A 26,194-nucleotide genomic window follows, 5' to 3' on the forward strand; every position below is an offset into this window, starting at 1 on the left:
TCCTCCCTCTCTTCCTCCCTCCCTCCCTCCCTCCCTTCCACCCTCCCTTCCTTCTTTCCTTCCTAACAGTGACTGATTGCAAACACTAAAATGTCCAAACACAAAGTTTCTGGGACTTCTAGAAAAGAAACTGTAGTAGCAGTAACCAGCGAGGTCAGACACCACTGCAAGCTAACATTGAACCTGTTGGTACCCAATGGCTTGCTCACTTTTAGACTTTACTATACTTGAAACAATATGGCAGAAATCTCAAAAGTTTATTCATTAAATAGAGTGTAATTATTCTGTTTACAAATCTCCATTTGAAAATGTAATTCATATATGCTGCAACCTCATAAGTTTGAACTGAAAGTCAAGTATGAAGGCAGTAGTTGAGAATACCATGTCAGAGTGCTGTCTGTCTTCTGTACAGATCAGTACATAGCTCTTCTGCGATACAACAGGGAAGAAAGTGAGCCTAAATATATTCAAGTAAAGGCAGAAAAATACATTGCTATTTGAGGCAGATCATGCTAAAACATAACTTACAATGATTAGTTTGCATTTAAAATGGTTAATGTGTTTTAAACCAATGAAATTAATATAAGTTAATTTTGCAGCATTTTTGCTGTGCTTTTACTAAGCATACATTTCTTTGAAAAATAAGACTGGAAAAGCAAATGACCCAATCCCTCCTATGTCACCGCCCACTGTCTTACAAAAGCACACAAACTAGCACAGCATTAAGGTTCTTCCCTTTCAATGAAGACAAATGAACATGAAGGTAGGTACCAGGTGGACTTCCAGTTACCATCAACTCAAGATTTTTAATAAGAAGATTTACAAGTCAAAATAAAACATCTGATCTAAAAACTGCTATTCAGGATAATTCAGTTGTCCTTTCGCACTTTGAGACTAGTAAGGACTGGATCTTTAAAAACCTGAAGAGAAGGTCATAATAGGGAGAAAATCCTCCATGCTTTAAAAACTTCAACCTATTAGGATCCACACACCTCCTATGTGGGCTGGCAGGGAAGCAGGTGCTCTCTGTCACAGAAACAATCCATCTCCCACAGAAGCAGTTTCTCCAAGCCAGCTATACACTGATGAAAATCAGCTTTCTCATGATTAAAACTGCAGTGACCGTCCAAAAAGAAGCACACGACACGTCATCCAAAAAGATCTTTCAAATCGTTGCTAGCTGAACTGCTGCTGGTCATAGTGGTGGGTGGTGGCTGTGCAAAGTTCTGTGGGTTGAAGAAAGGGTTGCCCTGCATACCAAAGGCAGCCTGCCCCATCACATTCCCCTGTGTGCCCATGGCTGTGCTGCCCATGACTGGAGAGCCTTGAGGAGGTGCAAACTGATTCAGCCACTGATTTGGTTTCTGTTGGGATAGCTGGTTCATGCTAACTTTGGGTTTCTGAGGGCCAAAGAGATTATTGAGGGCAGACATATCAGTTGGTCTCTGTTGAGGCTGCTTCACGCTAGCAGGAGGAATAGTCAAAGGGCTAAAGTTTGACATAGTGGGAGGTGCTCCCAGACTCATGGTGGTCACGCCAGCTGTGCCCGTCCCACTGAAGAAGTTCTGGTTTGGATTGACTGGCATGCTGAACCCTGAAGTCTGAAAGCCCATGTTGGCATTGAGGCCATTTGTCAAATTTCTCTTTGTATTGTCAATGGGTGTTGAAAACATCATGCCGAGGCCCGAGGAAGGGGCTGGGGTGAAGGTACTTGAAGCAGAAATCTTAGGAGTGCTCACAGAAAGGCTGGTCAGAGACGACATGTTTTCCATCAATGTGTCTGTCAAGTCCTTAGTCTGAAAAACAAGAGCAAAGTACTTTATCTCCAAGAAATCCAAATTACTTTCCAATTAGTAACTACCTGACAGGTCACATGATAAAGGACAAATGACAGTCAAGCTGATAATCTACATCAAGTCCAAGAGCACAGCCTGGAGACCAGATAATGACTCCCACTTATTTTTATACAGCTTGTAAGCAAATTCTGGCAATCAATTTGATGCCAGCACGTGTTGAGTTTAAACCAAGTGAAACGCTCCCAAGACAGATCCCAATACACTCCTCACTAGACTCGGAATATTGTATATTTTTTATTTTGAATTTCATCAAGATTTCTGGAAATTTCTTCTCTCTGTTCTTCTATAAGTATCCAACAGTTATTGTTGACTTTGCCCTTAGCCTGCAAACATCTTCTTGTCTGTTAAGTGAGAAGGCTGAGATCCAGCAGTGAGTGCAGGACAGCAGCACCAGCATGCAGAGCAGTGTCCTGAACAGAGGGAACTCAATGCAGGCCATGAAGGTGCCTCTTCCTAACCTAGCTATGAAGCCAGTCAGAGCTGAGAAGCAGAAGGTAGGCAGCTGCTTCCGGCTGAGAAATACTTAAGGACCTGAATAGGACACTCCTGATAATGGCACTATTAGCCCATAAATTCTCTTAAAATCACCAGCTCCCAGCACTCCCTCTTTGGTTGCCAGCACTGAGACTAAACCTTGCATGTGGGGCATGAGACTCGGGCTGCACAGAGCCACACTCACTCTTAGCTATGTTAGCATTAGCACATTACCCTTAAGGCGATCTGTACAGACACTACTGTTTACCACTCTACTCCTCACTTGTAAGCAAGCTCGAAACGACAAGAAGAGACAGACCTGTTTAACGGGAGCGATGGGAGTGTGGACCTGGGGCTTAAGAGGCTGCTGGCTTTTCAGCTTCTGTGCCTGCTCCTGTTCTTTCGCTAATTTCTGTTTTTCTTCAAGTGTTAGTGACCCCTGAAAGCAAAGCAAAACAAAACAAAAATCAACCCCATCTGGAAAACAAGACTTTGTTTGTGATAAGGTATGTGTACCACAGCTCACTTAGCAGTGCTTACTACTTAGTGGAAGGCAGGTGTTCCCGTGATGGAGGTCCTGAATCCACCATGTCTCAGGACCTGCTGCAATGTGACCGGTGTAAAACAACTTACAACGAGAATTACTGATTTCTTATTCAACTTAGTCTAAAGAGTTAGTGAATCAGATCCAGTGGCACAGACCTGTAATCCCAGCTACTTGAAAGCCTGAGGCAGGAGCATGACAAGACAAGTTCAGTGACTTGGGTTGCAGAGTACAAAGCAAGTCAAGCCAACTTACAGAGATGGTGTCTCAAGTCACAAACTATAAAAAGAAGCTAGAGGGATGACTAATGGACAAAGCAGTTGGAGGACCTCAATTTGTACTCCAGAACTCAAGTAGAGCTAGACACAGCAGCATCTGTGATCCTAGCATCCTACAGGGAGATACACAGTAGAGACAGGAGAATGCCAGAAAGTTTGCAGGCCAGCCAGCATGGCTACACGGCGGCAAACAAATGATTTTTGTCTCATAGTGGAGAGCCAGCACCGACACCTGAATTGTCATCTGACCTCCATAAGCACACCACAACAGAGATGTGCACACACACACACACACACACATATACTTGCTCACACACATATACACATGTGCACACTGACAAGCATGTACCATAGCAGGTATGGACACACATACTCATACACACACACATACATACACACACACACCAAAACAGGTATGTGCACAAAAACATGCTTGTGAGCACACACGCTCACACACATACACATGTGTAGTTGCTTGTATTCTCATGCCAATTAGGTTTCACAAAAACCTGTTTGCAATGTCCTACATGTAAGGCTGAGGGACCCTACTCCCAGTTGGTTTTGATTGGTAAATAAAGTTGTCGACAGCCAATGGCTGGGCAGGGAGACAGAGGAGGAGCTTTTGGGATTCCTGGGAAAGATACCCAAGGAGGAGGTAGGGAGAAATCTGCCATGCTGGAGGAAGAACCAGGACACTATGCCTGAGAGGTGCCAGACAGAGAACAGAGCTGCACTAGGAGCCCCGAAGAGGGCTACATGTCTGAGTCTAGGCCAGCAAAGATGATTTTAGTAATAACTTGGGAATATCAGAGGAAGGATCAGCCACAAGGAGGTTAGGAAGTGGCCCAGCCACTGAGCTGTTTAGGGCATATCAAGATATAACGGCTGAGCTTGTATGTATTTCATTCGGGAACCCAGAGCATTAGGCAGGTAGTGAGGAGTGCCTGTGCTGCTGGGAGCCATTTGAGTAACGAGAATTGAATACTGCTACACACATGCACACACACATGTGCACACAGTCATGCTCATGAGCACACACACTTACACACATACACACATACACACATACATGTATGTGCACACACACATGCGTACACATGCACACACGTGCACATGAACACCACACAAAGGCAAGTGAGATGGCTGAGCAGGTAAAGGAACTTGCAGACAAGTCTGATGACCTGGGTTCAATTCCAGGGTCCTACAGGGTGGAAAGGAGACAAATGACTCTCACAGTTGTTCTCTGATCACCACATGAAGGCTCTGGCATGCTTACGTATAAGAAAATAAACAAATATAATAAATTTATATAAAAAGTGGGCTGGGAATTGGGCTCAGTGTTAGAGTACTTGCCTAGAATTTCCAAGGCCCTCAGTTTAATCTCAACACCACAAATATTTCTAAGTAGTGAGCGGCTACCGGAGAATTAGATAAACCTGTTCTTCTGCTGTGCATGTCTGCATCAGGTTAGTATCTGACTTTGCATTCATCTATTTCACTAAAGAGTAAGCTCATGTTTCCTTTTACAGTTCTGTAAGCCTCTGTATCCAATTGTCTATCAGCTCTATACACATAGATATATGTGCACAGAAATATAATAATCTTATTTTGTAAATAAATACAAGAATGAACTCAACAGTGGTAGGAAATTTATTGTGATTTATTGGATACTAACCAAAATGAAAATATTACCTTATAGTGCACCATTCAAAATCATAAGGACAGCAAATCTTTAAAATGGAAACAGAACAAAACCTGTACTCAAATTTCAGGTTACTTGTAAAGTAAAATTTTGTTTAATTTAAATTATCATTCACCACTAATAAGTCATATCAACATTATATATCCTTAGTAAAATAAAACAAGAAAGGGCCCCCATCACTTTTATAGGATTTTTTTTGGCAAAAATGTATACCCTGGGCTCCGTAAGATGGCTCAGCAGGAAAGGGCACTTGCCACTAAGTGTGATAAGCTACGTTTCATCCCCAGGACTCACAAAAAAGGAAAGAGCTGATTTCTACAAGCTGACCTCTGACCTTCAGTGCACATCATGACATGTGCATGCCAAATATGCAGATATTCACACACACACGCTAAGTAAAAGAGCATGTAAATAATGCATACCCTTAGTATGCTTATGAGAAAGTACCGTGCAGTTCCAAACTGAGCATCGTGCTGCCCAGTAACTGACGGCTATGCCTCAAATATGTCAAGGTAACCGAGCTGGGGTGGCACGAGCCTATAACCACTGCACGAAAAGTTGACAGCAGGAGACCGGATGGTCAAGGCTAGCCTCTGGTCACACAGCAAGCTCAGGAGTAGCCTAAGCAATATCAGAAACAACAAGAAAAATGAACCTGAATGAATATCTGATGGCAATAAACATTAGGTGTCACCACAGAATAAAAAAGCAGCTACAGGACACTCGCCAGCTACCCACAACACCCGCCACAGGATCTTAAGACTTCTGGTGAGTGGAACACAGCTTCTGATCCAATCCAATTGCGCGAGGGACCTGAGACTGCATTAGTTAGGGAAGCAGAAACCGGCCTGAGTAGGGCCACAGGCCTCATCCAGCCGGACCAGCACCGGGGTAGCTAGACCGCAGGGTCGGCTGACACCCGCCAGCTACCCACGACCCCCGCCACAGGATTTTGAGACTGCTGGTGAGTGGAACACAGCTTCTGCTCCAGTCCAATCACGCGGGACCTGAGACTGCTTTGGTTGGGGAGGCAGAAATCCGGCCTACATAGGGCCACAAGCCTCTTCCGGTCAGAAAAGCACCGGGGTAGCTAGAGCGCAGGGTCGGCTGACACTCGCCAGCTACCCACAACACCCGCCACAGGATCTTAAGACTTCTGGTGAGTGGAACACAGCTTCTGCTCCAATCCAATTGCGGGACCTGAGACTGCATTAGTTAGGGAAGCAGAAAACCGGCCTGAGTAGGACCACAGGCCTCTTCCAGCGTACCGCCAGCTACCCACGACCCCCGCCACAGGATTTTGAGACTGCTGGTGAGTGGAACACAGCTTCTGCTCCAATCTTTAAACAGTGACAACGACAACAACTAACCCCAGAGATTACCAGATGGCGAAAGGTAAACGTAATAATCTTACTAACAGAAACCAAGACCACTCAGCATCATCAGAACCTAGCACTCCCACTTCGCCCAGTCCAGGGCACCCCAACACACCGGAGAAGCTAGACCCGGATCTAAAAGCATATCTCATGATGATGGTAGAGGACATCAAGAAGGACTTTAATAACACACTTAAAGAAATACAGGAGAACACTGCTAAACAGGTAGAAGACATTAAAGAGGAAGCATAAAAATCCCTTAAAGAATTGCAGGAGAACACTGCTAAACAGGTAGAAGACATTAAAGAGGAAGCACAAAAATACCTTAAAGAAGTGCAGGAGAACACTGCTAAACAGGTAGAAGACATTAAAGAGGAAGCACAAAAATCCCTTAAAGAATTGCAGGAAAACCAGACCAAACAGGTGATGGAATTGAATAAAACCATCCAAGACCTAAAAAGGGAAGTAGAGACAATGAAGAAAACCCAAATTGAGGCAACGCTGGAGATAGAAACCCTGGGAAAGAAATCTGGAACCATAGATGCGAGCATCAGCAACAGAATACAAGAGATGGAAGAGAGAATTTCAGGTGCAGAAGACTCCATAGAGAACATCGGCACGACAATCAAAGAAAATACAAAATCCAAAAAGATCCTAACTCAAAACATCCAGGAAATCCAGGACAAAATGAGAAGACCAAACCTACAGATAATAGGAGTAGATGAGAATGAAGATTTTCAACTCAAAGGACCAGCAAATATCTTCAACAAAATTATAGAAGAATACTTCCCAAACCTAAAGAAAGAGATGCCCATGAACATACAAGAAGCTTACAGAACTCCAAATAGACTGGACCAGAAAAGAAATTCCTTCCGACACATAATAATCAGAACAACAAATGCACTAAATAAAGATAGAATACTAAAAGCAGTAAGGGAAAAAGGTCAAGTAACATATAAAGGCAAGCCATCAGAATTACACCGGATTTTTCACCAGAGACTATGAAAGCCAGAAGGGCCTGGACAGATGTTATACAGAAACTAACAGAATACAATTTCCAGCCCAGGCTACTATACCCAGCCAAACTCTCAATTACCATAGATGGAGAAACCAAAGTATTCCACGACAAAACCAAATTCACACATTATCTTTCCACGAATCCAGCCCTTCAAAGGATAATAACAGAAGAAAACCAATACAAGGACGGAAACCACGTCCTAGAAAAAGCAAGAAGGTAATCCCTCAACAAACCTAAAAGAAGACTGCCACAGGAACAGAATGCCAACTCTAACAACAAAAATAAAAGGAAGCAACAATTACTTTTCCTTAATATCTCTTAATATCAATGGACTCAACTCCCCAATAAAAAGACATAGACTAACAGGCTGGCTACAGAAACAGGACCCAACATTTTGCTGCTTACAGGAAACTCATCTCAGAGAAAAAGATAGACACTACCTCAGAATGAAAGGCTGGAAAACAATTTTCCAAGCAAATGGTAGGAAGAAACAAGCTGGAGTAGTCATTATATTATCTGATAAGATTGACTTCCAACCCAAAGTCATCAAAAAAGACAAGGAAGGGCACTTCATTCTCATCAAAGGTAAAATCCTCCGAGAGGAACTATCAATTCTGAATATCTATGCTCCAAATACAAGGGCAACCTCATTCATTAAAGATACTTTAGTAAAGCTCAAAGCACACATTGTACCTCACACAATAATAGTGCGAGACTTCAACACACCACTTTCACCAATGGACAGATCATGGAAGCAGAAACTAAACAGGGACACAGTGAAACTAACAGAGGTTATGAAACAAATGGATCTGACAGATATCTACAGAACATTTTATCCTAAAACAAAAGGATATACCTTCTTCTCAGCACCTCATGGTACCTTCTCCAAAATTGACCACATAATTGGTCACAAAACAAGCCTCAACATATACAAAAATATTGAAATTGTCCCATGCATCCTATCAGATCACCATGGACTAAGACTGATCTTCAATAACAAAATAAATAATAGAAAGCCAACACACACGTGGAAACTAAACAACACTCTTCTCAATGATACCTTGGTCAAGGAAGGAATAAAGAAAGAAATTAAGGACTTTCTGGAGTTTAGTGAAAATGAAGCCACAACATACCCAAACTTATGGGACACAATGAAAGCATTTCTAAGAGGAAAACTCATAGCTCTGAGTGCCTCCAAAAAGAAACTAGAGAGAGCACACATTAGCAGCTTGACAACACACCTAAAAGCTCTAGAACGAAAGGAAGCAAATTCACCCAAGAGGAGTAGACGGGAAGAAATAATCAAACTCAGGGGTGAAATCAACCAAGTGGAAACAAGAAGAACAATTCAAAGAATCAACCAATCGAGGAGCTGGTTCTTTGAGAAAAATCAACAAGATAGATAAACCCTTAGCCAGACTCACTAGAGGGCATAGGGAAAGTATTCTAATTAACAAAATCAGAAATGAAAAGGGAGACATAACAACAGACCCTTAAGAAATCCAAAACACCATCAGATCCTTCTACAAAAGGCTATACTCAACAAAACTGGAGAACCTGGATGAAATGGACAAGTTTCTAGACAGATACCAGGTACCAAAGTTAAATCAAGATCAGGTTAATGATCTAAACAGTCCCATATCCCCTAAAGAAATAGAAGCAGTCATTAATAGTCTCCCAACCAAGAAAAGCCCAGGACCAGATGGGTTTAGTGCAGAGTTCTATCAAACCTTCAAAGAAGATCTAATCCCAGTTCTTCACAAACTATTCCACAAAATAGAATCAGAATGTACTCTACCCAACTCATTCTATGAAGCCACAATTACTCTGATACCTAAACCACATAAAGACCCAACAAAAATAGAGAACTTCAGACCAATTTCCCTTATGAGTATTGATGCAAAAATCCTCAATAAAGTTCTTGCTAACCGAATTCAAGAACACATTAAACAATCATCCATCCTGACCAAGTAGGTTTCATCCCAGGGATGCAAGGATGGATCAATATACGAAAATCCATCAATGTAATCCATTATATAAACAAACTCAAACACAAAAACCAAATGATCATCTCATTAGATGCTGAAAAAGCATTTGACAAAATCCAACACCCATTCATGATAAAAGTCTTGGAAAGATCAGGAATTCAAGGCCCATACCTAACCATGATAAAAGCAATCTACAGCAAACCAGTAGCCAACATCAAAGTAAATGGTGAGAAGCTGGAAGCAATCCCTCTAAAATCAGGGACTAGACAAGGCTGCCCACTCTCTCCCTACCTATTCAACATTGTACTTGAAGTCCTAGCCAGAGCAATTCGACAACAAAAGGAGATCAAGGGGATACAAATTGGAAAAGAAGAAGTCAAAATATCGCTTTTTGCAGATGATATGATAGTATACATAAGTGACCCTAAAAATTCCACCAGAGAACTCCTAAGCCTGATAAATAGCTTCAGTGAAGTAGCTGGATATAAAATTAACTCAAGCAAGTCAATGGCCTTTGTGTACACAAAGGATAAACAGGCAGAGAAGGAAATTAGGGAAACAACACCCTTCTCAATAGTCACAAACAATATAAAATACCTTGGCGTGACTCTAACTAAGGAAGTGAAAGATCTGTATAACAAGAACTTCAAGTCCCTGAAGAAAGAAATTAAAGAAGATCTCAGAAGATGGAAAGACCTCCCATGCTCATGGATTGGCAGGATCAACATTGTAAAAATGGCTATCTTACCAAAAGCAATCTACAGATTCAATGCAATCCCCATCAAAATTCCAACTCAATTCTTCAACGAATTAGAAAGGGCAATCTGCAAATTCATCTGGAACAACAAAAAACCTAGTATAGCAAAAACTCTTCTCAAGGATAAAAGAACCTCTGGTGGAATCACCATGCCTGACCTAAAGCTGTACTACAGAGCAATTGTGATAAAAACTGCATGGTACTGGTATAAAGACAGACAAGTAGACCAATGAGATCAACCCACATACCTATGGTCACTTGATCTTTGTCAAGGGAGCAAAAACCATCCAGTGGAAAAAAGACAGCATTTTCAACAAATGGTGCTGGCACAACTGGCGGTTATCATGTAGAAGAATGCGAATTGATCCATTCCTATCTCCTTGTACCAAGGTCAAATCTAAGTGGATTAAGGAACTCCACATAAAACCAGAGACACTGAAACTTATAGAGGAGAAAGTAGGGAAAAGCCTCGAAGATATGGGTACAGGGGAAAAATTCCTGAATAGAACAGCAAAGGCTTGTGCTGTAAGATCGAGAATCGATAAATGGGACCTCATAAAGTTGCAAAGCTTCTGCAAGGCAAAAGACACCGTCAATAAGACAAAAAGACCATCAACAGATTGGGAAAGGATCTTTACCTATCCTAAATCAGATAGGGGACTAATATCCAATATATATAAACAACTCAAGAAGGTGGACTCCAGAAAATCAAATAACCCCATTAAAAAATGGGGCTCAGAACTGAACAAAGAATTCTCACCTGAGGAATACCGAATGGCAGAGAAGCACCTGAAAAAATGTTCAACATCCTTAATCATCAGGGAAATGCAAATCAAAACAACCCTGAGATTCCACCTCACACCAGTCAGAATGGCTAAGATAAAAAATTCAGGTGACAGCAGATGCTGGCGAGGATGTGGAGAAAGAGGAACACTCCTTCATTTGTTGGTGGGATTGCAAGCTGGTACAACCACTCTGGAAATCAGTTTGGCGGTTCCTCAGAAAATTGGACATAATACTACCAGAGGATCCAGCAATACCTCTCCTGGGCATATATCCAGAAGATGTTCCAACCGGTAAGAAGGACACATGCTCCACTATGTTTATAGCAGCCTTATTTATAATAGCCAGAAGCTGGAAAGAACCCAGATGCCCCTCAACAGAGGAATGGATACAGAAAATGTGGTACATTTACACAATGGAGTACTACTCAGCTATTAAAAGGAATGAATTTATGAAATTCCTAGGCAAATGGATGGATCTGGAGGGCATCATCCTGAGTGAGGTAACATATTCACAAAGGAACTCACACAATATGTACTCACTGATAAGTGGATATTAGCCTAAAAACTTAGGATACCCAAGATATAAGATACAATTTGTTAAACGCATTAAACTCAAGAAGAACGAAGACCAAAGTGTGGACACTGTGCCCCTTCTTGGAATTGGGAACAAAACACCCATTGAAAGAGTTACAGAGATAAAGTTTGGAGCTGTGAAGAAAGGATGGACCATCTAAAGACTGCCATATCCAGGGATCCATCCCATAATCAGCTTCCAAACGCTGACACCATTGCATACACTAGCAAGATTTTGCTGAAAGGACCCAGATATAGCTGTCTCTTGTGAGACAATGCCGGGGCCTAGCAAACACAGAAGTGGATGCTCACAGTCAGCTATTGGATGGATCACAGGGCCCCCAATGGAGGAGCTAGAGAAAGTACCCAAGAGCTAAAGGGAACTGCAACCCCATAGGTGGAACATTATTATGAACTAACCAGTACCCCAGAGCTCTTGACTCTAGCTGCATTTGTATCAAAAGATGGCCTAGTCGGCCATCACTGGAAAGAGAGGCCCATTGTACTTGCCAACTTTATATGCCCCAATACAGGGGAATGCCAGGGCCAAGGGGTGGGGGGTGGGGGACTGGGAGGGGGGAGTGCATTGGGGACTTTTTGGATAGCACTGGAAATGTAATTGAGGAACATACCTAATTTTAAAAAAAAAAAAAAAAAAAAAAAGCAGCGACAGACAAGGCTGTTGGGCTAACAAGGAATGGACAGACTTGGTATTCAACTGATAGGAATGCAGTAAGAAGAGAGTTCAAATACTGAAAAGCTGGAGTTGGAGGAATGGCTCAGTGGTTAGAAAGGGTACACCTGCTCTTCCAGACCTGAGGTCTCAGGCAGCTCACAACTCCCTGTAACTCCGGCATCAGAGGACTCAACACCCTCTCCTGGCCTCTGTGGGTGCCTGCACTCATGTGGACAACCTCCCCCACCAAATACACACACACACAAACACACACACACACACTCAATTACTGAAAAGTAGTATCGCAGGAGAGGCAGGCAGCCTCCTAACTGCAGCTGATGGCACCATGCACACAAAGCCAACCAAAGGAGATGCGGTCCCATGGGTGGGAGGGGGAGTCAAGTAGAAAAGTAAAGGAGAGTAAACCCAGCTTCTACACTCCTTCCCAACACACTGCAAACAGCCTCATAGGCTGCTCCTTGTCAGGGGATGCACAGCGTTTCCCAGAAACTCTCTGTGGTTTACAGGGAGTCTCACACTAGAAATCTTTTTCTATGTAGAGGAACTTACCCTTTTCTGTTTTCCCTGCATCCCATCTTCTCTATTTTCTGATTCACCGCCACTTAGAAGGTCCGCTCCAATGTTGTTAAAGACCTTATCAATCTGCTGAAATACAAGTCCAATACTTGAAGACATTTCAATAAGCAAGTCATTCTGTTCCTTAAAGACTAAGAACTCCTAAGTGAGGCACTCAGACATTTCCTATAAAACAAATCTCTTCTGACCTGACTTGCAGAATGTGCAACTTTTGTCTCCTCGGAAGCGCTCATTTGATTCCCTATGTCCAAAGACCTACAAGACACATAAAATGATGGAACAGTAGTTAAAAGAAGCAAACATTAACTTCATTCCCCGCTACTGTTAGTGTCTGTCTGCCCAAATGATGATGACGACGAGGAACAATGACGTCATCATCTGGGGCCATGAAAGTCTGATGACCTGAATCCAACTCCAGAACCCATGTAAAGGAGCCAGAGGTGGTGGCATATGTCTATAAATCCAGCAATCCTACAGCATGGGGCAAAGGCAAGAGACTCTGCTGGAAGCTCCAGGGCCAGAAAGCCTTTAGTGCACAGCACAGAAGCAAGAGACCCTGCCTCAGCAAGGAGAAGGAGGAAGCCACCTCCCACAAGCTGTCTTCTCAACCACCCTTAGTGCTCTGTGGCATGCACATGTGTAGACATCTCTCTCTCTCTCTCACACACACACACACACACACACACACACACACACTCTCTCTCTCTCTCTCATTCTCTTTCTTTTGCCCTTAAATATACAATCAATCAATAATTTTTTAACTGTCTACATATATTTTTGTTTTGTTTTGTTTCAATTCAATGTCTATCCTTTGGGCCAGCAGGCTAGAGAGCTGGCTCAGCAGTTCAGAGCACTTGCTGCTTGCTCCCCCAGATGGCTAAGTTCAGTTCCCACTACCCACACCAGGTGACTCACACACACTTGTAACTCCAGTCCTATTCTGGACAAGGGCACCCACATGCACATGCACAAACACACACACACACTGGTACACACATATACATATAATAGATAAATAAATTTTGGGGGAAATATTTGGACCAGCGAGACGTCTCAGCAGGAAAAGGTACTTGTTGCAGACTGACAATCTGAGCTCGACTCTCTGGGCCCCATATACTGGAAGGAGAAACTAAGTTATACAAGCTGCCCTCTGATGTCCACATATGCTGTGGTTCGTATACAAATGAAAAAAAACCATCGATCTTCCAGAAAAATCCATCCTGAGCTGCTCCAAACTCATAGTCCATACACTGCACACATGCAGCCTGCTCACCTCTGCTGCTCCTGCATCACGTGAAGCTGCTCTAGCTTCGTCCTGTGCTCAGACTCCAGTCTGCTCAGCATCTCCTTTATGACGGCAATGAAGGAGCTGAACTGCCATAGAAAGAGATGACATGGTGAGGGCACAGCGCCTTTGCAGCTCATGGCATCACTTCCAACAACTCAGTGAGACAAGCCCAGGGAACAGGACTCACTCACACACCCAAGCACAGCAGGGCGGGCCACTTAAACTCAGAATGCCAGAGCAATGCCCAGTCTCGTGTGGGCGTGACACGATGACCGATGAGGCTTTATATTCTGGACAACCCATCTAACAGCTACTTCTCAGAGGTTTTAGGTTAAGTTTACTACAGGCAGTCACACATTGATAATTTGTGCCAACAAGGAGAAAGTTCATTTTAAAATACTTAGAAATCCTCTCTTGTTCATAAAAAACAATGTTTGGCTAGAATAAACCTGTTTTCTGCAAAGATAGTAGGAACATGAAATGTTCATAATTTACTTTGATAATGGAAGTTTGTAAAGTAATCTAACACTATAATTTAATATAGGTTAAATTTTCATTAAACTTTAGTTTTATGGTACTTTCTAGCTATCATAAAACAATTTATTTGAATGATACTATACATACAAAAAACAGAAACATTGTTCCTCCACTCCATGAACCTTACACGCATGTATGAACATGTATTACAATATTTTCAGTTTTCACAACTCTTCAAACTAAGTTTAGGGCTTTTGCTTCTACAGATGAGGGCATTGGACTAAGCAAGACACTCAGGAGACAGTGAAGAGCTGGCATGGCAGTTACAATCCATGTGTGCCTCCCAAGCATTCCAGTGCCTCTCAGCATGCTCTACCATCAGTACCACTTCATCTTATGAGTGATGGTGTACCTGTGGAAGTACACCATGACTTCCTGCTAATTGGACTTATTTAAAACTAGACATAGCATTATGTACACAGCTCAAATATGGCAGAGACTGAACCTTTCCAAGGCAACTAACACACAGCACTGTCAGCACCTCCGAGGCTTTCTGGTGCTATCTTCTGGTTGTCTCCCACCCCTACACGCGTGCCAACACTATTCTGCTCTGCAGTAGCATGTATCAGACAGTTTTCTACATGCATGAGTGACAGCACTCCGTAAAGCGCCCTCTGTAACCAGCTTCATTTGTTCAACATCCCGGACCCACCCACTTTCTCACAGAGCTTGTACAGAATGGGCTGAACGCAGCAGGTCCTATCTGCCAGTCTTGGATCTGCCTGCAAGGCAGACTTTGGCTATCTTGGAACTGGTAATGGTGGCTTTCAATACTTAATTGTGTGTATAAATATACTCTTTTCTACTTAATATATTTAAACTACTTAAAACCAAAACCAACAGAAGAGGGCACTTTTGAGTTAGCACATTTAATCATAAAATGAACAGAAAAACAGACCACAGCCATCCTAAACCAAAGGAAAAGTAACGAAAGATAGGATTCAAATGATTCTGCAGATAAAAATAGGCCCTCCAAAATCACAAAGCATTTTAGACAGAACTATATGTATCCTAAAATAAGCACCTGGGAATTTTTTAATTTATTCTATTCTATTTTATGTATATGACTGCTTTGCCTGCAAGTGTGTACACAGACCATGTGCATGCCTGGTGTCCAAAGAGGTCAGAAGAGAGCATCGGAGCCCCTCGATCCAATGGTTGTGATCCACCACGGGGTGGAAGGAAGCAATCCCACAGCCTCTACAAGAGCAACAGTGCTCTGAACCACTGAGCCTTCTCTCCAGCCATTTCCTACTGGAAATGTTTGAAAACATCCTAAATCAGACTGTGTTAGGCAGACTATAATTTCCCTCTTCATAGTCACTGTCTCCCGTCTGCCAACCAGAACCTGACACCTGAGGCAGAAAGCAAGCATTACGTCAAGGAACAAAGCTTCGGAGGAAGGATTGCCTGACTACTTCAAGGGGAAGCTTAGGGCTAAGGAACCACACGTTTCTTCACCTTCAGAACTCTGCCTGCTCAGTGCTCGCTCCCTCCCTCTCTCCCTCCCTCCTTCCCCCCCTCCCTCTCTCCCTCTCTCTCTCCTCTCCTCTCCCCCACAGAACACTGCACCAGCCTTCCTCTCCCCCGGCTCTTCTTTCTTCAGTGCTGTGATTCACTTTCCATCCTAACTCTAAATCTTCCCTGCCCATCTCACTAAACAGTAACGTTTCTGGGCCCCTGACACGTTTCCTCAGACAGCGGGTTCTACTGTTTTCTCTTGATCGGTCTCTCTCGGGTACGGCGTCAGGACTGGGCTATAATGAAGCAGCAGCAGAGCACTGGCCTCGGGACTCTACGTGCCATGTCATCGGTGCCCACCCAGCTGTGAGACAACTACCACAGAGCCATGCTGAGACACAATTCCATAGCAACTTTTGAACACACATCTCTCCTCAAAAATTTACACCTTCCAAGTTAAATACTTAATCTAAAGCATATAGATATCTAAGCCCACCAATGGTACCTTACTTTATTTCATCTCGTTACTCCCCCTCTGGAGCAGGGGGTCTTAAAATGGCTCACAGTTCCCACTCCGTTCTACTATTTATGCCACTGTGCTGGGTATGGGTAAGACCCACACTTGCCTCTGAACAACAGAATATGACAAAGCTAACAGGGCAGCACACTTTCTTTACTACATAACAAGACACTGACTTCAGTCTGACTAGACAAGGCTGTTTGGGAAGGGACCTGTGTACAGAACTGACAGCAGCATCTGGCTAACACGCAGCTAAGACCCGCAGCCCAAAGGCAGCCAAATCCTGCCAACAACCACCTAAGCAAACTAAGAACCCTACGAGTCCTCAGGTGGACCAAGTTCCTGATCACAGCAACAAGTTCGACTAAGCCAAGACCTGGCATGGCTGACTCATTGAAAATGTAAGATTAGTTAAGTATGCATTGCTTAAAAATATGAAAACTCTCAATTTATGGTCATTTATTATGTAACAATAATATCCAAATATAGTCTGTGACTGTTCCTATCAACAGACAGACTCAAATGTAAAGTGGTCCGTAGCTTGAGTTAACTTCATGGCATGCCACCAGCCTGTGCTGGCCTCCTCCATGTGTAAATAATAAAGCAGAGAAGGCAAGCAGCAAGCAGGGAGAGAGCGTGAGCACACACCAAATGTCCCACCTGATTGAGGTTGAGGTTGTTTTCAATGCTCAGGGGGATGAGATGAGGCAGGACTTTCCCAGCCAGCTGCTCTTTGGTGATTCCCAACTTTTTATGAGTAAAAGTACATTTATAAATACCTGAGAGAAAACAGTGTAATAAGTTTTAGAAATTAGCACACCAAGCACAGAAACTATGAAAATACTCTATCTCTAACAAGTCTTTTGGAAACTGGTGTGGTGCAGGCTTATAAACACCACGGGCTATTCATCCTGTGCTCTTTTGGTTTAATGACAACCCCTAACTAAAGCCATGGTCACTATAATCCCGAAATGAGGTTATATAATGACTCTCATCCTCACACTTGGAGCATCTGTTCACGTGTTTACATACAGTGCTGAGAGGACTACAGTCTACTCTGCAACTCGTTTCTTCTGCAAGTCACACTCACTGCAGTAGCGTTGCCTCTCGCACTTTAGACTTCTTTATAGAAGAAAACTATACACTATCATATCAACCAACCAAGACTACAGTACTTCTCCTCACTCCCCCAGTCCTGGAAATCAAATCCAGAACCCACCCATACTAGTCAAGCGTCCCACTATAGCCCAGGCCTTCTATAAATGACAAGAGTCTACTTCCTTTGCTGTGAAAATAGAGAAAAGTTATATTGTAGCATTTATCTAACCATTCTGCAACTGATTAATATCATATACACAGAGTACAATGGTTTTATAGATTGAACATTTTATTATACAACTATTATATAAAAGGAAGATGACAGCAAATGTTACATTAAGTTTTCAGCTACCTAAAATCCCCATGAGGACTGCAGGTTCCTTGGAGGGGATCTGCTGTAAGAAGGGTAGGATATCATCAAGTACAAACCACTTATCCAAGTACTCCAGGATCTTCCCTAAGCACACCAGTGAATTCACACGGACCTAGTGAGACAAAGAAACCGCATGTAAATGTGTGTGTACCGTTCTGTTAATGTAAAATGAAGTACTTAGTGTAAATTTAGTCATCAAATAGATATATGCTAAAATCTTAATAAAAACTGGTTTACTGACGTAGATTTAATAAAGCATGCCTTTATTAACATAAACATTCATTCATTTACTGATTTATCTGACATGTTACAGAAAGAACTACAGACTGGTTCACTGAGATACTAGTAGATAAAAATAAGGAACAAGTTTAACCTTGTAATACTCATTCATTCATTCATTCATTCACTCATTCATCTCTGTGATGCTAGGGAATGAAGCCAGGGCCTATTAACCAAGCTGTCAGTGAGCAACAATCCCAGTCCTACAGTTTCTATCAGGTCTTTGAAGGCTCTTATATGTGTTTACTAGTAAGATTTAACAATAAAAAGAAATATATTCCACCAAAGAGCCAATTACACAGTGACTCAGCTACTTTACATGAGGTTCAAGTCATTCTTAAAACTAAATATTTTAACTGAAGTTATCCATATTTATCTATGGCCATATCACCCTGGATGCTCCCAATCTCATATAAAATTATCCCCATCCATATAAAATTGTTCCTAAATATATTTACTAACACCCACCATTTGTAAGCTTCAACTTTTGATACACATCATACCCTAGGTTTGGCATTGACTGACTGACTAAATGTGAGTGGCTGTGTTCCACATGGTGTTCCACAGCATGCATGTGGAAGTCAGAAGATAATTTGCCACAGTTGGTTCTCTTCTTCCAACAAGTAGATTGTAGGGATCAAAACAGGTTGGCAACATGTACTGCTACCTAGTGAACCATCTCACCGGCCCCTTTAACTGGGATTTATTAGGACAGAGTCCATCAGGCCGGGTATGTTGGCACAGGACTGTAATTCAGTTACTCAAGAGATGGGAGTAGGAAGAGCGCAAGTTCAAGGCTACCTGTGCTACAGAGCAAGCTCAAGGCCAGCCTTGGGCAATTCAGTGAGACCATGTCCTAAGAAGTGGGCTGGGATCTGCACAGTGATACACATAGAACCCAGCATTTGGGAGGAGAAGAAGGAGGTCAGGTGTGTAAAGGTCAGCTGATAGAGCAAGTTCAAGTTAGCTTCAGCCTGGGCTACTTTAAAAAACAGAAACCCCTACATAAAGAAAGGAGAGGCCAGGAATATAGTTCAGTAGGAGCACTCTCTGCATGTTTAAGACACAGATTCAATTTTGAGTACCAAGCCCTCCTCCAAACCCCAAAACTCAGAGTACCATAAAGCTGTGTCCATGGTATTGATTAAACCATATCAATGAAACTCAAGTCTAAAAAACTAAGCAAAAAGTTCACTGATTAATATTTGTACAGAAAAATGGAAAATTTCCATTTCTGAAAAATATGAACAACTATTTTCTGAAATTTAAGCCCAGAATACTATAAATCTAAGCCACTATCTGCAGGTTTAGCCTGTTCTCAGAATCAGTTTACTGTAATGGGAGCTAATGCAGCTGCCGCCTGCTGGGGATAAACTACAATGCTGGTGTCGTTTTCTTTTCTTTCATGATGTATAGAATATTAGACAAGTCACGAATACACCTCTTGAAACATTTTACCTAGCTATGCACTAGTTTTCTTCATTTTTGGACAATTCTAATCAATGATTTATATTTTAGGCATTTCCCAAGTAAGACGCCAGACCCTAGAGAATACGGCTATGAATACAATACAAAAATACCTATGTGCCACTCGAAGGTGAGCGAGGAGCGCTGAAAGTTCCATCTAAAACGCACTTGTAACAGTGAGATAGGAAATGCACACCCATTCCAGAACGAGTACTCTAAAAGGTATTCACGCCTGTGCTCGGAAGCACCGTGTCTTCAAGGACCCGGCCCCATCAGCATCTTCAGAAGACACAGACCTCAGCAAGGCACCCGTACAGGTCACTTCGTGTCTGTGTGTCCTACATGTACCCCTGAATATTTATAGAGAACTGAACTAGAATACTCTGAAGTGTGTGTAAAGATAAATTCATAATGGTATAAATGAGGCATAAGGCTTCTGAAGCAGCATTTTAAAAACTAAAATGTTACCATGTATTTTAAAAAGTCAATTATAAAGTCAGGACATCCTACAAGTATTAGGACATGCTCAAGGCCAGAGCAGTTAGGAACAAGATGAGGACAAACCCTATTTCCCTGCATGCTTGCATTTCAGTAGTGATTTTTTCTACTACGTCAGTATTCCGCCTTCCATCTCAGAGCTCTTCCAGGAAGGAGCGTCAGCTGAAACAGGTGAGATGTCTACAGAGTGAACTCATGCCACTTCCACTGCTTTTGCCTACAGGTCTGTGGATTTTTCTAATTCACACTGCACTAGATAAAGATGGACGAGAAGCTCCAAAAATCAAGCTTTATAAAAGGCAAATTTATTAAGTTCAGGGAAATATAAATTTCCTGACGGGCAGAGAAGATGGATGGTTCAGCAGGTAAAGGAGCTGGCAAGCTGTGTGGGTCTGAAACCTGACCACGTGGTGGAAGGAGAGAAACAACTCCTGCAACACACACACACACACACACGCCCACACACACCCACACCAACCTACATATAAAGTAAGTGACATGCAAGCATTTATAATGGTGTATATAAGCTACCTCCAACTAAAACCAATTCTCTAGGTGCAGCATGAGCAAGTTACTGCTCGCTGGGAAATGGTGTCAGGTGCTGAGCAAAGACAAACACACATGTAAGCACTTACAGCAAGGGAAGACGTTTGTAAACAGGCATTTTTAATTCTTGGAATCAAAGCATTTTTCATGGACGGGTAGTCTATAAGATTTGCAAAAGTTGGAATGATGTTTAGACAGAGCTCCTATTGAAAAGACAAATGTGATCAGTCTTAAGGAAAGGCGCCAGACCTCCCTCTCCCCGCTCAGCTCATCTGTCACAGCATGAAAGAAGCTTCCGTATGCTTCACATTATTTGGTCCTTACACCAATTTGGGGGGATTAAAAAAAGAATAGTTATAATCAGTTGAAAATGTCATGGCTACACAGGGCCTGCGGTAGTGTTTCAAAGGGCTGTAATTACAACTAGTTCTGTTTTCCCTTGAGACACAATCTTTATGTAGCCCAGGCTGGCCTCAAATTTACAAGCCCTCTGCTTTAGCCTAAGTACCCCTAATTATACAGGGCTATAACTGTAGAGCTGAAAAGCAGAGGTTGAGTACGGCTTCCGACACTTATGGAATGATTTAACTACAAGGAAAAACTCAACTTCACACTTTAATAAACTTAGAGAAAGACAGAAATGCATCAAAAAATGTGACTTGAAATATATGGCAGAAGCAGATATATACAAGGCAGTACAAACCTATAGTCCCAGCCACAGTGTTTTTGAGACAGGCTATCAATAGCCCAAGCTAGCCAACAATTCCTGGTCTTCCTGCCTCTATCCCTCAAGTGCCAGGATTATAAGTGTGTGCTAACACAATAGACTCCAACATCTTCTTCTTTTCCCCTGGAACTGAAGTTTCAGGCAGCCATGAGCAGCCTGACATGGGTACTGGAAACCTAACGTGTGTTCTTTGTAAGAGGAATATCAGAGCAGTGACACATATCTTGAATCCTAGCACTTAGGAGGCAGAAGCAGATGGAGCTCTGTGAACTCAAGGCCAGCCTGGGCTACCAGTAAGACTATCTCCATACAAACAGCACCTGCTCTTAACCTCTGAGCAATCTCTCCAGCCCTTTCCAATTTACTCTTTAGTTAGAAGTAAATATGCAGTAATAACAGTGGATCAGCAGTATAATTCAATAACTACTAACTATTGAGTTGTATATAAAAGGTTAAGATTTAATCCTGAAATATGCCTTGCTGCTTCTTTCTCCCGCCTTTCAACCTTCATGAGGGCAATGGAAGCAGATACTGTGCCTGGATCTGAATGGAAGGAGCCTCCAGAGCTCTGTAGACCATGGGCAGGACACTGTTCTTTATCTCATCAGGAGGGGTTTTGGTTAGCAGCAAATCCATTTTTTGTAGAAAAATTAGCAAAATCTGTGTGAGAAAAGGGAAGATTATGAAAATCTGCAATCTTTAAGAAATTCTGTATCCTCCCAATTGAAAGAGTTTTCAGAAGATTAAGTTCTGTATGTGGACACTCACCATGTTGCTAGCCTGAAGGCATGGAAGACAAAAACACACAGATCAAGTCTCTTACATGTCTACAGCAATGCTTAATTATCCAAACAAAGACTAACCTCCAAAGAGCTACAGGAACACATGGCTCCCCTACATGTTTCAATTATCCAAAAGAGTGCTGCATTTTCAAAGGAAATAAAAGCCAACAGAAATGAAAACATCTGTGAGGAATTTTTAATTGTTCCTAACATTATTTTGCTAGCTGCCTCTACATACCTAAATTGTAAGAAACAAACCAAAATACTTAAGTGAGATCTTTATTTATTTTTATATGTATGAGTGCTTTGCCTGCAAATATGTCTGTGCACTAACATGGAAGCCAGAAGGCAGCACTGGAGTTCCTGACACTGGAACTACAAATGGTTTTGAGCTGCCGTGTGGGTGCTGGGAATCAAACCCAGGTCAGCAGGGCTCTGAACTGCTGAGCCACCTCGCCAAGTCCCAGAATACTTAGTTTTTCCAATGCTCAATTAAAATTTTTCAGGAGGGCTTATTAACTGAAAAACTAAGAGGAGAAGGAAGACAAAGGTACCTTAGTTTCATTTCCTGATGCTGTGGTAAAAGCAAGTGAAGAATGAAAGAGTTTGCTTGGATCACAGTTCAGGGTGCTGCACTGTGGTGGAGAAGGCAGGCAGCAGGAACCTGGAGCAGCTAGTTACAGCCACACAGACAGAATGCCCACTAGTGCTCTGCTCTCTCTCCTCTGCTTCAGGACAGGACAGTTTGTAAAGTGTTACTGTTGCCCACACGCAGGGTACAGCTTCCCACCTCAGCTAATTTACTTAAGAAAAGCCCTCCCAAGCATAGTCACAAAATAGCCTAATCCAGACTCTCACATACTGAGATTCTTCTCAGGTGGTTCTACATAGCCAATAATCAAAAGTTACCAAAATAAAAAGAACAGGGTCAATCATGTGTCTTAGGATTTTCCTCATGACTGATGAACAATTTGGGTGACATGCCAACCTGACACTGTGACAACCGTCAGGGAGCCCAGGTTTAAAACTCAGAGCTCTATCCTGTGACCTTTGCCTGGTTAGTAGGAGCACCCCACAGACTGTCTTCTACATTCACCCTTAAGGAAAGGGAACTGGAGAAGAAGCCACAAGAACTGGCAGCAGGCCTGGAAGTGTACACCTTTAATCCCAGCACCCAGGAGGCAGAGGCAGAGGCAGGCAGATCCATCTTTGTGAGTTTGAGGTTAGCCTAGTCAGCAAAGTGAGAGCCAAGTGAGCCAGGGCTACATGGTGAGACCCTGCTGCAGCAGGTTAGGGGTGAGGGACACCAGAAGGCTGAAAGAGAGGGGAGACAACCGCTCACACACACATTGTTCAAAATCTCAGAAGGATAGTTAATATGCTAATTTCCAAAAAGTAAAAAATAAAAAATAAATTCTCCACTTTCACGGGGACAACTGCAATCAATCACAAGCCATCAGACAGTTCATGCTGACTAATAAGCTACTGCCACCCCATAGCAGAAACACCTAATGGTATCTCAGCCAACAACTCTACATGTTAAAATGAGGACAAAAGCTTTCAGATGATAATGACTGCTACATGGTTCTAAAACAGAGATAAACCCAGATTCTAATCCAGGTATGTAAGCCCACAGTTCTTAAACTCAAGATAAATATATACTGTAACAAAATCTATATAATTTATTTCACTTACACATACACATTATATACATATGCATTTTGCGTGTGTATATATATATATATATATATGTACATATATAATTTGCATTTTTCTCATGCATACACAGATCACATATTAGTTCTATGATGCTTTACACATTTTCCTCTTTTAATAAAATTATTAGAAAAAAAATAGAGACAACTGACACACATCATCTAAAAATTAACTAATGGAATATCAAGCCAAATAAAAGTATCAAAAACTTGATTTTTCCAAACTGCCAGCTTTTAATTAGGGACAATATAACCCGTGCAAAGTCTGATTACGACTTATTTTCTAAGACAATGACATAAAAAGCCACAAACATTCATTTGCTAAGTTTAATTATAATATTAGCTTTCTGTCTAGTGAAAAAATCTAATATACGTACTTCAAGTATTTAAACACTTAACATTTTTATTTATTTTTATTTGACATGTATGGGTGTTTTGCCTGAATGTGTATGTCTGTGCCTGGTTCCTGGAGTCGAGTTGGGTCCCGAGGATAGGAGTTACAGATGGCTGTGAGCCACCATGTGGGTGCTGGGAATTGAGCCAGGTCCTCTGCAAGAGCAGCCAGCACTAAGCCATTTCTTTTAAAAGCTCAAAATAGTCACTGTATTATTCTTAGTGGTAGTAGCTATTACAATAACGCATAAATATTCAGAAGTCCTCACAACATACCTGGATTGGCTCCTGCTGTTTAAATACAGGACCGAGTTCAGGTAGAATTAATTTGATATATTCTTCTTTGGTGCATTCCTCAGCAATGAGCAGAACATTAGGTAAAACAAAAGGTACCATATCAGGGTTGACAAATTCTGAGGTCAGACAGGGTAAAATCCTCTGCACAATGACACGCTGAGAGGGAAAAAAATGAAAAATGTGTAAAAACAAAATGTATTCCAGAACTTCCGCATTTACAACTGAAGTGTGAAGTGACCATAAAGCTGATGGCTGAAACGGAGATATTTTCTAGACCCTGTTGCTAGTTACATCAACACAGGCTCCCAATGTCCATAAACCAAGCTACGTGCTCGCTCTAGCCTTTGCAAGCTCAACTTGCGTTCACTGACAGTGATTCTTCTCTTTTTCCTATCACTCGTGACTCTGATCATCTACCTCACTCTAACTGATAACGCAGACAGCACCCATGGCTGTGTGTGCTGCGGCAGCTGTGACAGCCATGACAGTAAAAGGTAGCAGACAAGGGCTCTGACTGCTGAAGCTTTACAAACAATTTCAGAGTCAGAAAATAACAGTCTTACAAATAGTGTCTTCTCTAGCATCCATTATTTTTGTTTTTAAGACTGTGCCGCCTGGCGTGGTGGCGCACGCCTTTAATCCCAGCACTCGGGAGGCAGAGGCAGGCGGATTTCTGAGTTCGAGGCCAGCCTGGTCTACAAAGTGAGTTCCAGGACAGCCAGGGCTACACAGAGAAACCCTGTCTCGAAAAACCAAAAAAAGACTGTGTCACTGTGTAGTCTGGCTAGCCTAGAACTCAGATGTCCACCTGCCCTACCCTACCAAGTGCTGGGATTAAAGGCAAAGGCATATGCCACCAGACCCAGCCTCACCAACATTTTGAATATTATTTGACATTCATTGTTTAGTAAGTTAGAGAAAGAGAGTAAGGAATACAGTAGGATCGCATCAGTATTGATGCATCCTTTAACTGCTAGTGAGCAGTGAGCTCCACCAGGGCTGTTTACAGACAGCACTGGGGACACACTTGGTAACCAGCACAGTTAGCCTTAACACAGGAAGCATCCTAAGGTTTACATCCCACCTGTTTTGCATCATACCTAAGCTTTGGCTTTGGCTTCAGTTGGCAGCATGTTACTGTCACTTATGTACCTCAGGTAAAGCTGTCTTACTTCATTGAAAGAGTGATTTATAGTAAGCCCACCTAAATATTAAATTAAAAACTCCTGACTATGTAAAAAACTGATTAACGAACCTTGGGCAGCTTTGGTAGAACCTTTGGCAATCCTTTGAAGAACTGTGATTTCTGAAGATTATCTCTTTGGAATAAGGTATCAAAATATTGAAGTGTTACTGCACCAACATCATCAAAGAAGGGAATCTACAATACAGAAAGAAGCCAATTATTCTGATATTCAGTTAAAGTTACTCTTATCTAAAATTACCACAACAAAGGGAAAATGCATTCAAGATATTCAGCAATATTATAAACATTACATTAAATAAAAATTATAATTAGAAAAATCCAAATAAAAAATTCATTTTTCAAGTTCAAATCAGCTAAGCAGTAACATTATTTATAAAATACA

At 42.1% G+C, this 26,194-nt stretch overlaps 1 protein-coding gene across 4 annotated transcripts in view; it reads right to left on the reverse strand.

Moving 5' to 3' along the window:
* Positions 1-786: 786 nt before the first annotated feature.
* Scyl2 (SCY1 like pseudokinase 2) overlaps positions 787-26,194 on the reverse strand; it is a 53,546-nt gene continuing 28,138 nt past the window's right edge. Inside the window, exons 8-19 of one of the 4 annotated variants that reach the window (XM_029482581.2) lie at positions 25,861-25,986; positions 24,585-24,761; positions 22,187-22,198; positions 21,956-22,078; positions 20,781-20,894; positions 17,881-18,013; positions 17,091-17,209; positions 13,898-13,998; positions 12,813-12,879; positions 12,598-12,690; positions 2,650-2,769; positions 787-1,796 (exon numbers count right to left, since the gene is read on the reverse strand). In XM_029482581.2, coding sequence (XP_029338441.1) covers positions 1,149-1,796; positions 2,650-2,769; positions 12,598-12,690; positions 12,813-12,879; positions 13,898-13,998; positions 17,091-17,209; positions 17,881-18,013; positions 20,781-20,894; positions 21,956-22,078; positions 22,187-22,198; positions 24,585-24,761; positions 25,861-25,986 — 1,833 coding nt within the window. In that variant the 3' untranslated portion in view covers positions 787-1,148. Of the gene's footprint in view, positions 1,797-2,649; positions 2,770-12,597; positions 12,694-12,812; positions 12,880-13,897; positions 13,999-17,090; positions 17,210-17,880; positions 18,014-20,780; positions 20,895-21,955; positions 22,079-22,186; positions 22,199-24,584; positions 24,762-25,860; positions 25,987-26,194 lie in introns of all 4 variants that reach the window. The other 3 variants (XM_029482579.2, XM_021174278.2, XM_021174275.2) reach the window with 3 other exon arrangements.

This window comes from Mus caroli, unplaced genomic scaffold (assembly GCF_978045245.1).
Source record: "Mus caroli unplaced genomic scaffold, Mus_caroli_1 scaffold_9, whole genome shotgun sequence".
Taxonomy (NCBI): Eukaryota; Metazoa; Chordata; class Mammalia; order Rodentia; family Muridae; genus Mus; species Mus caroli.